We start from the raw sequence: 13,887 nt of genomic DNA, 5'->3' as shown, positions 1-13,887 counted from the left end.
TGATGGTTATTATATAAATTATTATACTAATACATTTTACAGACACAAAAAGATCCCACCATGTAGAACGAACATATTGTCGGTCGGCATTTATACAATTGTACCGGCATTTCATGTTTCTATTAGTCGCGTCATGACTTGTAATCACGCGTCAGGTAATTCATCCGAAATGATTGGACGTAAACGCGATTAGTTATAGCCTACTCCGAATAGAAAAATACAGTGTAGAGAACGCAGAAGTAATCTCGTGTTACAGATGGTTCATTGAATTATAATAGGCCTAAACATGCACATTAAATGCATTTAAAATGGGTCACACAGTACACAAACAATTGCACAAAATACCACAGTTACAAAGGCCTACTTTCTTCATGCAATTACCTACCGTGCATTTCCGAAAGTATTCACACCCCCTTGAGATGTTGTGCCACTGATCTACACACAATCTCAGTCTAATTTACAAATTCCTGATTTTAAAAACAATTCAGACTAAATGTCTTGAGTCAATAAGTATTCAAGCCCTTTGTTATGGCAAGGCTAAATACGTTCAGGAGTAAAACGGTGCTTAAAGGAGTTACATAATAAGTTGCATGGACTCACAGAGAGCAATAATAGTAGGCTAACATATATTTTTTACGAATATCCCATCTCTGTACCCCACACATAGAATTATCTATAACGTCCCTCAGTCGAGTCTTGAATTTCAAACACAGATTCAACCACAAAGACCAGGGAGGTTTTTCCAATGCATCTCAAAGAAGGGCACCTATTGGTAGACGGGTAAAAATAACAGCAGACATTGAATATCCCTTTGAGCACGAGGAAGTTATTCATTATTATTATTATTAAATCATTCTAATATGTATTGACTCAAAGGAGTTAAATACTAATCTAATCAAGATATATTAGTGCTTTATTTTTCATTCATCTTTTTTTTTAAATGTATTTTTCTTCCACTTTGATATTACAGAGTATTTTGTGTAGATCATTGAAAGAAAGAGACAATTACATTAATTTTGAATTCCAATTTGTAACACAACAAAATGTGGGGGAAAAAGTCAAGGGGTGTGAAAACTTTCTGATGCCTCTGTATAATATAATATGGCCAGTTTATTATCATAACCATATTTTACGCTATAGAATAGCTGGGTAAAAATATTGTCATCAAGGTACATTTGCATACAATGCACAATGGTCTTATTGCTAAAAAATTGGTGGTTGAGGAGTTATGAAAAATAAAAAAAAGTTGACCTAAATAAATACATTCAAATATTATTATTATTATGCTGTGTAGTTATACATCATGTTTACTTTCTTCGCCTGTAGTTTGTGATTGGTGCCACTTGTTTCTCGGACAATGACCTTGTCAACTTCAGTTATATCAGAGCGCCAGAGAGTCACTTGTTTTGTCCCTTCTATCATCCCCTAAAGAGGCTCGCGCTGCTGTTAGTCCATATTGGACTAATTGAAATGTTACTGATCATAACCGTTAAAAACAATTTCGCAGGCTTCGTTTATTAACGTTAAAAAAATAAATGCCCTTTAACGGTTTGAGTCGTGGCTCAGCTGTTGGGCGCTCTTGGGGTCGTCGGGTTGAAATAATACGCGCTATGTTCTCCAACCGTAATCAGCGCCTTCAAATGGGCATGGGCGGAGACAGTGTGTGTGTGTGTGTGTGTGTGTGTGTGTGTGTGTGTGTGTGTGTGTGTGTGTGTGTGTGTGTGTGTGTTGTGTGTGTGTGTGTGTGTGTGTGTGTGTGTTGGTGTGTGGTGTGTGGTGCGCGCGCAACGACAGAAAACTCACAAGTTAACATATTGCGGCACAAAGTTAATCATTATTGCGTTGGTTATTTCAAGGGCCTGATCGATTAGTAATATTGCTTTCAATTTACAAGGCAGGAAAAAAATATTACCGAAGTAATACTGTCAAATTATGATCGTGTTATTATTTGAATATTGTTTCTGAAGAATGACTTCGTTTAGAAAAACAAACTGAAATAATAAATAAGCCTCAAATGTAGGCTTATCAAAACGGAAGATTTTCATCATAAATACGATATTCATAATGACAAGTTAATTGATTTACAGTTTAAATTAATTTACAGATTTCGAATACTGTCTTTGAATATCCAAAACATGCATTGCCCCCCCCCCCCCCCCCCCATCATATTGATTATGCTATTGGTTATTGATGTGGTAGAAATAATACAATAATATTCGTATATAAACACTCAGCAGAACACTTCTGCTGTAGAATTCTAAAACAGAGAAAACAGCTCGTTCTTTTCCCACCGAAAAGTCTAGAATCTATCAACAACAACAAAAAAAGTGTCATCAATTTCAGAATTTTCTGCAAGGATTGTTATATAATGTTGATGTTTACTAAAATAAGATCATGTATTGATATTATGTCGTGGTGGTCAATACGATTTCTTTAGGCTATTTCTTCCTTATCGTTGCTGAACAATCTACATGCCTAAACAACTTCTTTCCCTCACAAAAAAATGTCATATGCCGAGTGTGTCTAATTCATTCATTTAAAACGAAGCTCGAATTTCTTTGTAATGACATCAGATTTGAAGACCCCTAACTCCTCCAAGCCTCCTCCCCTCTCTCCGTTCGCAAGATGCCAATTGGCGAATGGATGACAGACAGTCGGAAAAGCCATGGCATTGTCCCGGTGATTTGCCCCCAGATCGTTAAGTCCGCTATAAAACCCTGTCGTTATGCCCGTGCGTGCCAAATGGGCTGTTAGTTGTGATTGGGAGTAACAAGTGGATTGAACAGCGACACTTTCTCTCACCGAGCTGCGCTCTGCATCTCTCTCTCTCTCGGTAGGTTTCTTGTCTGCTTTTCGGGATAATATTGATATGTCATTTAGGCAGCTGTGATTTTTTTGTCACAAAAATAGCCTCATCTGAGAATCTTTGTTTTTTTAACTTCATGTGTAGAATAACTTTCAAGAACCTTCTCGTGTCCTTTCGTGGATGTTTTTGTTTACCTTCTCATGTTAATCCATTGCACATTGAATTGGTTGACCATGTAGCATATTTTTATAATCTAGTGACATGGTTTTACATTTTAATCCTAGTGGTAGTGAAAAAATCTGATGCTAAATGGTTCGTTTGCTTTTCTTTCCGTAGACTATTGCGCTGGCTGTCTGAATAAACCTGAGGATCATCATGGACTCCGGTACCAACCGAATGTCTAGCCGACCTTCCTCTCCCGAGGTGCACGATATGTTCCTGCATGCGATGAAGAAGCATATGGTGGGCTTCTCCGGTACTGTCTCGTCCACACAGAGCGACTCACCGCCAGAGATACCCGCGGACATGCGGAGCCTTTCGGATGACGATGATGATGACATTACCCTGAGAATGCTGTCAAAGAAGGACCGTAAACTGCTCTCAGAGAACGAGCTGCAGGGGATGCGGCTGAAAATCAACAGCCGTGAGCGGAAGAGGATGCACGACCTTAACATCGCCATGGACGGTCTCCGGGAGGTCATGCCTTACGCGCACGGGCCCTCGGTGCGCAAACTCTCCAAAATCGCTACTCTCCTCCTGGCGAGAAACTACATCTTGATGCTGAGCAACTCGCTGGAGGAGATGAAGAGGCTTGTCAGTGAGTTCTACGGCAGCGGCCACCACAGCAGCTTCCACCCTTCCGCATGTGGTACTATGGCGCACACTGGGCCCCTGCCTGGTCATCCGGCCGTTTCTCACGCCTCCCACCCGGTGCACCATCCACTTCTTCCCCCGGCAGTCTCCACGGTTGCCTCTCTCTCTACAACGGGTCTCACCTCGATCAGACCCCACCATGGACTCCTGAAGGCGCCCTCGGCCGTCCCGGGCCCCCTGGGTAGCAGTTTCCATCACTGGGGCGCGGGAATGCCCTGTCCATGCAGCATGTGCCAGGTGCCACCACATGTTTCCGGCATGAGCGCTGTCACCATGTCCAGGCTGACGAGTGAATCCAAATGACTTGAACTCTTATCATAAAACGAGAGAGGGGAAAAAAGGGAAATTAACTTTGGCTTGAAGACGTCACAGTGTATATCAGTCCAACACGTTTTTTTGTTTGTTTTATTTATCTGTTGCTGAAATAAACTTTGGATTGAGCCAGCAGAAATGCATTGCTTTAGAACATTGGAGAAGCGCTACTTACATACCATGTCGTAACATTATTTAGATAAATGTATAAAAGGTGCTTTTCATATTCAGTAAAAGCCCATCAGTTCACTGTATGCAAACCTATGACAGGAATACACATTATAGGAAGGGCGTTACTGATGGCTTTTAATGACCTGTTCTCGATCATTATTTAACTTTAGACTAGCGCATTCCCGAGACAGAATAAACGAAAGTTCACTATGTGGGTATAGCATACGGCATGAGAACACAACGGTAATGTAGATTGTAAATATGTAGATTCAGATTTCTGTTTGTACGAGAGTTTTTATATCAGGCCCTTGGTTAATGTTTGGATTGACCCGTTTAGCTTGTGTCTGCTTTCAGCCATGTAGCTCTGGTACCATGTTGCTCCATCTTCTTCCTCTGGTACCATGTTGCTCCATCTTCTTCCTCTGGTACCATGTTGCTCCTGCTTCTTCCTCTGGTACCATGTTGCTCCATCTTCTTTCCTCTGGTACCATGTTGCTCCTGCTTCTTCCTCTGGTACCATGTTGCTCCATCTTCTTCCTCTGGTACCATGTTGCTCCTGCTTCTTCCTCTGCCTCTTGTACAATATGTCCTTTCAGTGTTTTCTCTCCAACGTCACTGCCGATCCTATAGATGGCTGTTTTCTTATGTACGTTTCCTCTTTCCATGTTTTGTTGTTGTTGCCAAGCACGCCAAGTCACAGCCCGACGCAAAGAATGATCACTTCTTTATTTTTTTTTAAATAAAAAAGTGCTAAATTATATTTATTTACTTATTTTGGATGGGATTTCAAATGAATCAATGTCGATGATTACGTTGGGATTTTTACATGTTAAATAAAAACAAGTTTAATTGACATCGTTCTTTTCTTACTGATGTTCCACAGAAAGTGTATGCAAAACATACAGAGGCCAAATTAACCCCAATAATGAATAATACATTAGTCCAAATGTAGATATGATCTAATCGTCGAATCGGTGACGTAAGCAATAGCTCAACAGTTGGTTCTCTCTAAGAAATGTCTATGGCATTTAGAGATATAGGCAGACATACTTTTATGTCAAAGCTGTGCGTAAAATATCTACATTTTACATTTAAAACCGTCAACATTTTATAAAAACCTAAAGGCTATGTTTAAACAATAGTCAGATGCCTTTTTAGAAAATTATTTTGCATACAAAAACAAATTAGAGCCACAATACACTTTAATAAACATAGGCAATACTTTTGTAACCTGTTTTTTAGGGGAGTGGGGGGGGGGGGGGGATCAGAATTATGATTGACTAACAATGACTAACTGTCCCCCCCCCTCTGTTCAATTCAACTGAGGACAAAGACATCCACACCATTCACATTCTATTCACAGTGAGTCCAGACTGCTTCATTTTGGGCTCTCACTGTTGTTAGCAAAATCATGTTTTACATTATAGGCCTACTATAATCTCAGTATCATTGTAATCCATGTGTGTAATATTGTAATCCATGTGGATTTGCTATGTTTTATACGTGGATTATACAGTATATGTACTATGTGCTCCTCTGCTGGAAAACCAATTACTCTCTCTCGGGACAAATACATTTAAACTTGCCATTCAGAAATCAAATTTCGCCGAAATTATTATTCAATTGCTTGACCTCGCAAATGATTAAAAAATATATATTATTATTAGTTTTTAGATATTTCGTTTAGTAGAATTATAGAAGGATAAACCACATAAGATGTGATTCACTGCAAACTCGACATTTGGAGAAGCCAAATTCCTTTAAATGGGGTGGAAGGTAGCCTAGTGGTTAGAGCGTTGGGCCAGTAACCGGAAAGTTGCAAGATCGAATCCCCGAGTTGACAAGGTAAAAATCTGTCGTTCTGCCCCTGAACAAGGCAGTTAACCCACTGTTCCTAAACCGTCATTGTAAATAAGAATTGGTTCTTAACTGATTTGCCTAGTTAAATAAAAGAATCAGAAGTGATGATGAAAAGATACAAATGTCAAGATCTTTTAGAATAATCCATAATTAACATGTATAGCTCCGATTAGTTTTATGGAGTCAACTAATTATCCTAACTAATTAGACAAAACAAATAAATATAATTTATATTCAAAGTATACATATAGAATATATTATCATCATTCTTGTTTTCGCCTTAATTATATTCAGAGCACAACACACTTGTTTGTGACTTTGCTTCTCCTTCAGACTCACTCATACAAAGGTGACTTTCTTTGTTTTTTTTGGCACCAGTTTGATTTTGTCCACGCCCCGCTGCTGTCACAACTAGCGTTGTTTGAATTGTTTAGTAAAGGATCCAATTGGACTTCCATATTTCTAGTTTTGTTGTTGTTGTTGTACTTTGATGAGCTGAAAAGCTAATACTGTCTTGATGAAATCAGGTCTTTTGGATATTTATTCAGAGACTCTACATGAGAGGGGGCCACTTACCGAGACCTAAGCTAAATGTGCTTGGATTCTTGAGCTATATATGCAACATATGAGGGCAAACGATCCCCAATACAAGTTCTGTTGTGAGGAATATCCGGGAATAAATGAATATAGCAGGGTGTACATTAGTAAACGGCGGCAGCTGCATAGCAGGATGTCCATGCGGCTGCAATGTTTTCAAAAGGCTTTTGAAGCTGGAACGATATAGAAAGAACTTGCTGTTTGAATATTCATGTTCGCATTTGTTTATTCCTCTGTCTTCTTTTTTATTTTTTTTATTTTTACAATTGAATTATTCAAATGATGTGAGTAAGAAAACTAAAAAGTCCTTCAAGATGTGTTGGGCGTTTCGGCCCAAAGAAAAACGTTTGTTTGACTCACTGCGATTTCCTCCTAATTTTACTTTAACCACTTGAAAAATATCCGCTTGTTTCAATAGTTTTGCTGTTGTTCACAGACACGCACACACACGCACACGCACGCACGCACGCACGCACGCACACACACACACACACACACACACACACACACACACACACACACCACACGCACCACACGCACACACCACACGCACACACGCACACACGCGCACACGCGCACACACACACACACACACACACACACACACACACACACCACACACACCACACACACACACACACACACACACACACACACACACACACACACACACACACACATGCCACACCTGAACAACCTAGGTAAAAGGATGCCACTTGAGCTATCCCAGCCAATATAATGTTTATATGTCTACTAGCCTATTAAAAGGGGGTAACGTGACATGTTTGACAGAACAAATTGAGTCCAAACCGAGTTTAATAATCAAATGTGTAAATAACACAATGTTTAACATGTTTTTTTTTTTTACCAACATCTGCTTGTCCAGGTCATCTCTTAGCCCGCCACCCTATTGAGATCCCATTTGCTGCCTGCGAAATGCAATTACTCAAGGAGTTAATGGGGATTAGAGGTATCACATTTCAAAATTAATTAGAACCCCCCACTCACTACCCACAATTCCATCTATTTCGTTCCCACCTTAACGAGCAGCCTTTCTCACTTCATTACGAGTCAGTCAGTTATCTACACACCATTACACACACACACGCACACACGTACACACGTGCACACGTACATACAGACATACATATTTACATACGTAGATACAGTTTAAGTCGGAAGTTTACATACACTTAGGTTGTAGTCATTAAAACTCGTTTTTCAACCACTCCACAAATTTCTTGTTAACAAACTATAGTTTTGGCAAGTAGGTTAGGACATCTACTTTGTGCATGACACAAGTCATTTTTCCAACAATTGTTTACAGACATATTATTTCACTTATAATTCACTGTATCACAATTCCAGTGGGTCAGAAGTTTACATACACTAAGTTGACTGTGCCTTTAAACAGTTTGGAAGATTACAGAAAATGATGTCATGGCTTTAGAAGATTCTGATAGGCTAATTGACATCTTTTGAGTCAATTGGAGGTGTACCTGTGGATGTATTTCAAGGCCTACCTACTCAGTGCCTCTTTGCTTGACAGCATGGGAAAATCAAAAGAAATCAGCCAAGACCTCAGAAAAAAAGTCATTTGGGAGAACACTCTCTCGACTGGTGCATTACTTCCAGGTAATGCACATGACAACACACGCTAATCTAGCCAGGTTAGTGTGTGGGATGTCGTTCTCTTTGAAGTGGGTAAGCGGTGTCTCAGATGTTTTCCATTCTTCAAGCGATCCCCTCCTTTAGGAACTCTTGCAGGCCAGTAACCTTGTCACACAATGCATCCTCATTGATGGTCACATTGGGGCATTTTTCCTGCAATGTGCCTGCTGCCTTCTGGATCTCTTCACGCAGAGGTTGCCTTTTTAAAAGGAGACCATGTAAATCTTTTAGATTATCTGTGTGCTTTCCCCATGCTTGCAAGTAGTTCACAGCCATAGTGAAGAATGATTGTGATGTTTTGAGAAAGCTCTCTTTAGACATGGSTCCATTTTCCTCTAGCTCTCTCAGAAGTCSTCTGACCAAAACTGGAATGAAGTTGTCATCACGTCTTGCAGTSAATTTTGCCTCAARGTTTCTCAGAATTGCAGCGGACTCCACAGCACAGCGGTCCTGGCGCCCAAGCATCTTGATCTTGTCAATGAATACGGTCAAGTTTCCATGGATAAAGGCCAGCCAAAGTTCAGTCAGTGGATCTTCGAACATTGTTCACAGGACAACAGGGCATTTGTCTTCAGAAATAAAAAAGGATTTCAATGGCACATACATTTCAATGGCCGAGTTTTCCACAGCAGTTTTCTCCAAAACTATCGCGAGCAAGTAGTTAGTAGAAGAAGAAGAGTGAATGAAGCTGCTGTAGCGAGCAGCCCCCTCTGCTGGCCTAAACAAGCACAACGCGAATGAGACGTCAACCGGGCATCGGCGCAGAGGAAGGCTCCTGCCATGGAGCGGGACTGGTCCCCGTGCCTGGACTGGGCATTGGCGCAGGTTGCACCGGACTGATGACACGCTCCTCAGGTCGAGTGCGTGGAGCCGGCACAGGACGCTCCAGGCTGGGGAGGCGCACTGGAGGCTTAGTGCGTGGAGCCGGTACAGGACGTACCGGACTGGGGAGGCGCACTGGAGGCCTGGTGTGTGGAGCCGGCACAGGTGGCACCGGACTGGTGACAGGCTCTTCAGGTCGAATGTTGAGCAAAACACACTTGACCAACATCTCTCTCCTCTCCCTCTCTCCCTTCTTCTCCATTGCCTCCCTGACGGTCTCTGGCTCTTCCCTCTGCTCAACCGCCAGATCCATGTGCCCCCCCCTCTGTGGCAGCGGACTGAAGACACACTCCTCATGGCAAATGCGAGGAACCGGCACAGGACATATCGGGCTGGGGAGGCGCACCGGTGGCCTGGTGTGTGGAGCCGGCACAGATGTCACCGTACTGATGACACGCTCTTCAGCATGCCTGCGCTGCAGCCTACTCCTCGCCTCCAACTCTCTCCGGTATCCCCCATTGAATTCCTCCACCGTCTGCCATTTGGGCTCTTGCACTCTCCACTGCTCAGCCGACAGCTCCATGTGCCCACCCCCAAAATGTTGGTATTTCTGTGGCCGCGGCCCCCGGCGTCGTTGCTTTCCTTCCTGTGTCCTCTGTGACTCCCGCCAAGGAAGGGTCTCGCATCCACTCATGATCTCCCATGTCCAAAACTCCTTTACCTCATGAACACGCTGCTTGGTCCTTGCTTGGTGGGATATTCTGTCACGATTGTTATGATAGACGGACCAAGGCGCAGTGTGATTCGAATTCCACATCTTTTATTAGTGAAACTTAAACAAAACAATAAACAAACAACGACCGTGAAGTAACGGAGCGCACATCAGCACTCAACAAAACAATATCCCACAAATGCAGGTGGGAACAGGGACACCTTAAATATGATCCCCAATTAGAGGCAACGAATATCAGCTGCCTCTAGTTGGGAACCATACTAAGAACACCAACATAGAAATGCGTCGACTAGAACACCCCCTAGTCACGCCCTGGGCCTACAACACCATAGAGAACCAAGGGCTCTCTATGGTCAGGGCGTGACAGTATCGACATAAACTGAAAGGCTGCTCAGCAAGGAAGAAACCTCTGCTCCAAAACCACTATCAAAAAGCCAGACTACGGTTTGCAACTGCACATAGGGACAAAGATCGTACTTTTTTTTTTAGATATGTCCTCTCTACTATTATTCTGACATTTCACATTCTTAAAATAAAGTAGTGTATTTAAGACAGGGAATTTTTACTAGGATTAAATGTCAGGAATTGTGAAAAACTGAGTTTAAATGTATTTGGTTAAAACCTTTCTAGGACAGGCGTTCCGCTAGCGGAACCCCTCGACAACATTCTGCTGCAAAGGCAGCGCGGGAAATTCAACAATATTTCTTAGAAATATGTAACTTTCACACATTAACAAGTCCAATACAGGAAATGAAAGATCCACATCTTGTTATTAATCTACCCATCGTGTCCTATTTAAAAAAATGCTTTACAGCGAAAACACAACATATGATTATGTTAGATCACCGCCAAGTCAAAAAAACACACAGCCATTTTTCCAGCCAAAGATAGGAGTCACAAAAATCAGAAATAGAGATAAAATTAATCACTAACCTTTGATGATCTTCATCAGATGACACTCATAGGACTTCATGTTACACAATACATATATGTTTTGTTCGATAAAGTTAATATTTATATCCTCAGTTTACATTGGCGCCATGTTCAGAAATGCCTCCAAAATATCCGGAGAAATTGCAGAGAGCCACGTCAAATAACATAAATACTCATCATAAACTTTGATGAAAGATACATGTTTTACATAGAATTAAAGATACACTTGTTCTTAATGCAACCACTGTGTCAGATTTAAAAAAAACTTTACGGAATAAGCAAACCATGCAATAATCTGAGACGGCGCTCAGAATGAAAAGAATGTATCCGCCATGTTGGAGTCAACAGCAATCAGAAAGTACATTATAAATATTCCCTTTGATGATCTTCATCAGAATGCACTCCCAAGAATCCTAGTTCCACAATAAATTGTTGTTTTGTTCGATAATATCCATTTATTTATGTCCAAGTAGCTACTTTTGTTAGCACGTTTAGTACACATATCCAAACGCTCGTGCAGGTCCAGCCGAACGTCGGATGAAAACCTCAAAAGGTTATATTACAGGTCGGAGAAACTTGTCAAACTAAGTATAGAATCAATCTTTCGGCTGTTGTTATCATAAATATTCAATAACCTTCCAACCGGAGAATTCCTTTGTCTGTAGAGAAGCTATGAAATGTGTGTGACCAGGACCTGGCTCTCTGCCAGACCACTGACTCAAACAGCTCCCATCCGGCTCCACATCACAGTAGAAGCCTCATTCAAGGTTCTACAGACTGTTGACATCTAGTGGAAGCCGCAAACAGATCCATATCCTACTGTGCATTCAATAGGGGCTGATTTGAAAATCGACCAACCTCAGATATCCCACTTCCTGGTTCTGTTATACTCACAGACATCATTCAAACAGTTTTAGAAACTTCAGAGTGTTTTCTATCCAATAGTAATACTAATATGCATATATTAGCATCTGGGACAGAGTAGGAGGCAGTTCACTATGGGCACGCTATTCATCCAAAAGTGAAAATGCTGCCCCCTATCACAAAAAAGCTAAGGTGTATGTAAACTTCCGACTTCAACTAAACATACATACGGGCACACATACATACGTACATACATACATACATAAATATATATATATATATATACATATACAGTGCGGAAAGTGTTAATTAATTTAATTTTTCCCACATTTTGTTACATTCCTTTATTCTAAAATGGATGAAATATATGTTTTCCTCATCAATCTACACACAATCCATAATGACAAAGCGAAAACAAGTTTTGAGAATTTTTTGCCAATGTATTTTGCTAAAAATACTAAAACAGAAATACCTAATTTACGTAAGTATTCAGACCCTTTTCTATGAGACTCGAAATTGAGTTCAGGTGGATCCTGTTTCCATTGATCATCCGTCAGATGTTTCTACCGCTTAATTGGAGTCCACCTGTGGTAAATTCAATTGATTGGACATGATTTGGAAAGGCACACACCTGTCTATATAAGGTCCCACAGTTGACAGTGCATGTCAGAGCAAAAACCAAGCCATGATGTCATAGGAATTGTCCGTAGATCTCCGAAACATGATTGGGTTGAGTTACAGATCTGGGGAAGGGTAAAACATTTCTGCAGCATTGAAGGTCCCCAAGAACACAGTGGCCTCCATCATTCTTAAATGGAAGAAGTTTGGAACCACCAAGACTGTTCCTAGAGCTGGCCGCCCAGCCAAACTGAGCAATCGGGGGAGAAGGGCCTTGGTCAGCGAGTGTGCAAAGCTGTCATCAAGGCAAAGGGTTGCTGCTTGTAGAATCTCAAACATAAAATATATTTTGATTTGTTTAACACTTTTTTGGTTACTACATCATTCCATATGTGTAATTTCATAGTTTTGATGTCTTTACTAGTATTTTTAAATAAAGAAAAACCCTTGAATGAGTAGGTGTTGTGAAACCTCTGACTTGTACTGTACACACACACACACACACACACACACACACACACACACCACACACACACCACACACACACACACACACACACACACACACACACCACAACACACACACACACACACTACATACTGACACACACACACACACACACACACACACACACACACACACATACATACATACTGTGTACACACACACACACACACACACACACACACGCATAATACTTCTGTACATACTGTACATACTGTACATACATAGTCAGTTAGCTACACACCACTACACATACACTGTAGAAAATGAAGTGTTGAATCTACTTGAAATAAATGAAAGCAACAAATGTACACACTGTATTATTGAGTATTGATGTTCTTAACTAAAAAAGATTAATAAGTTGTTTGAATTTACACAAATAATTAAGTCTGGGGAATTAATAATAGCAATACAAAATGTGTTGTATTTACTTGATAAAATGATTAAATATGAGTTGATGTAACACAACTATTAAGTCAACCCAAAATAGTAGTGTTTCACAAACATTTAATGTTAAAAAAATGTTTTATGTGTTTGATCATTTGTCATTTTAACCCACCTTGACAGGCATTGTTGGTATTTGGTGTTTTATTAGGATCCCCATGAGCTGTTTTTTGTATTTTATTAGGATCCCCATTAGCTGTTTTTTGTATTTTATTAGGATCCCCATGAGCTGGTTTTTGTATTTTATTAGGATCCCCATTAGCTGTTTTTTGTATTTTATTAGGATCCCCATTAGCAGTGTTTTGTATTTTATTAGGATCCCCATTAGCTGTTGAGAAAGCAGCAGCTACTCTTCCCGGGTTCCACACAAAATATGAAACATGACATAATACAGAACATTAACAGACAAGAACAGCTCCAGGACAGAACTCCATTTCGGGGCGGCAGGTAGCCGAGTGGTTAGAGCTGTTGGGCGACTAACCGAAAGGATCGAATCCCCGTGCTGACAAGGTAAAAAATCTGTCGTTCTGCCCCTGAACAAGGCAGTTAACCCACTGTTCCTAGGCCGTCATTATGAATAAGAATTTGTTCTTAACTGACTTGCCTCGTTAAATAAAACAAAAACATCAACCAGCAGTAATAGGAGGTAGAGCTGAAAGCTCTCATTAGTGAATGTACA

The 13,887-nt window shown here is 40.8% G+C and overlaps 1 protein-coding gene across 1 annotated transcript; it reads left to right on the top strand.

Annotated features, from left to right (window-relative positions):
- Positions 1-2,740: 2,740 nt before the first annotated feature.
- LOC112070746 (oligodendrocyte transcription factor 2-like) lies at positions 2,741-4,074 on the top strand. Its single transcript, XM_024138193.2, has 2 exons — positions 2,741-2,833; positions 3,143-4,074. The coding sequence occupies exon 2, from the start codon at positions 3,182-3,184 to the stop codon at positions 3,980-3,982; it is 801 nt and encodes a 266-aa protein (XP_023993961.1). The 5' UTR covers positions 2,741-2,833; positions 3,143-3,181; the 3' UTR covers positions 3,983-4,074.
- The last annotated feature ends 9,813 nt before the right edge of the window (positions 4,075-13,887 follow it).

Source organism: Salvelinus sp. IW2-2015, unplaced genomic scaffold, assembly GCF_002910315.2.
Source record: "Salvelinus sp. IW2-2015 unplaced genomic scaffold, ASM291031v2 Un_scaffold1415, whole genome shotgun sequence".
In the NCBI taxonomy this organism is placed as follows: Eukaryota; Metazoa; Chordata; class Actinopteri; order Salmoniformes; family Salmonidae; genus Salvelinus; species Salvelinus sp. IW2-2015.
The sequence above is the reverse complement of the archived record's forward strand: the minus strand, read 5'-3'. Positions and strand labels throughout refer to the sequence as shown.

Excerpts from the sequence above, each read along its gene's own strand:
- LOC112070746 (XM_024138193.2), top strand. The coding sequence starts at position 3,182 with ATGGACTCCGGTACCAACCGAATGTCTAGCCGACCTTCCTCTCCCGAG.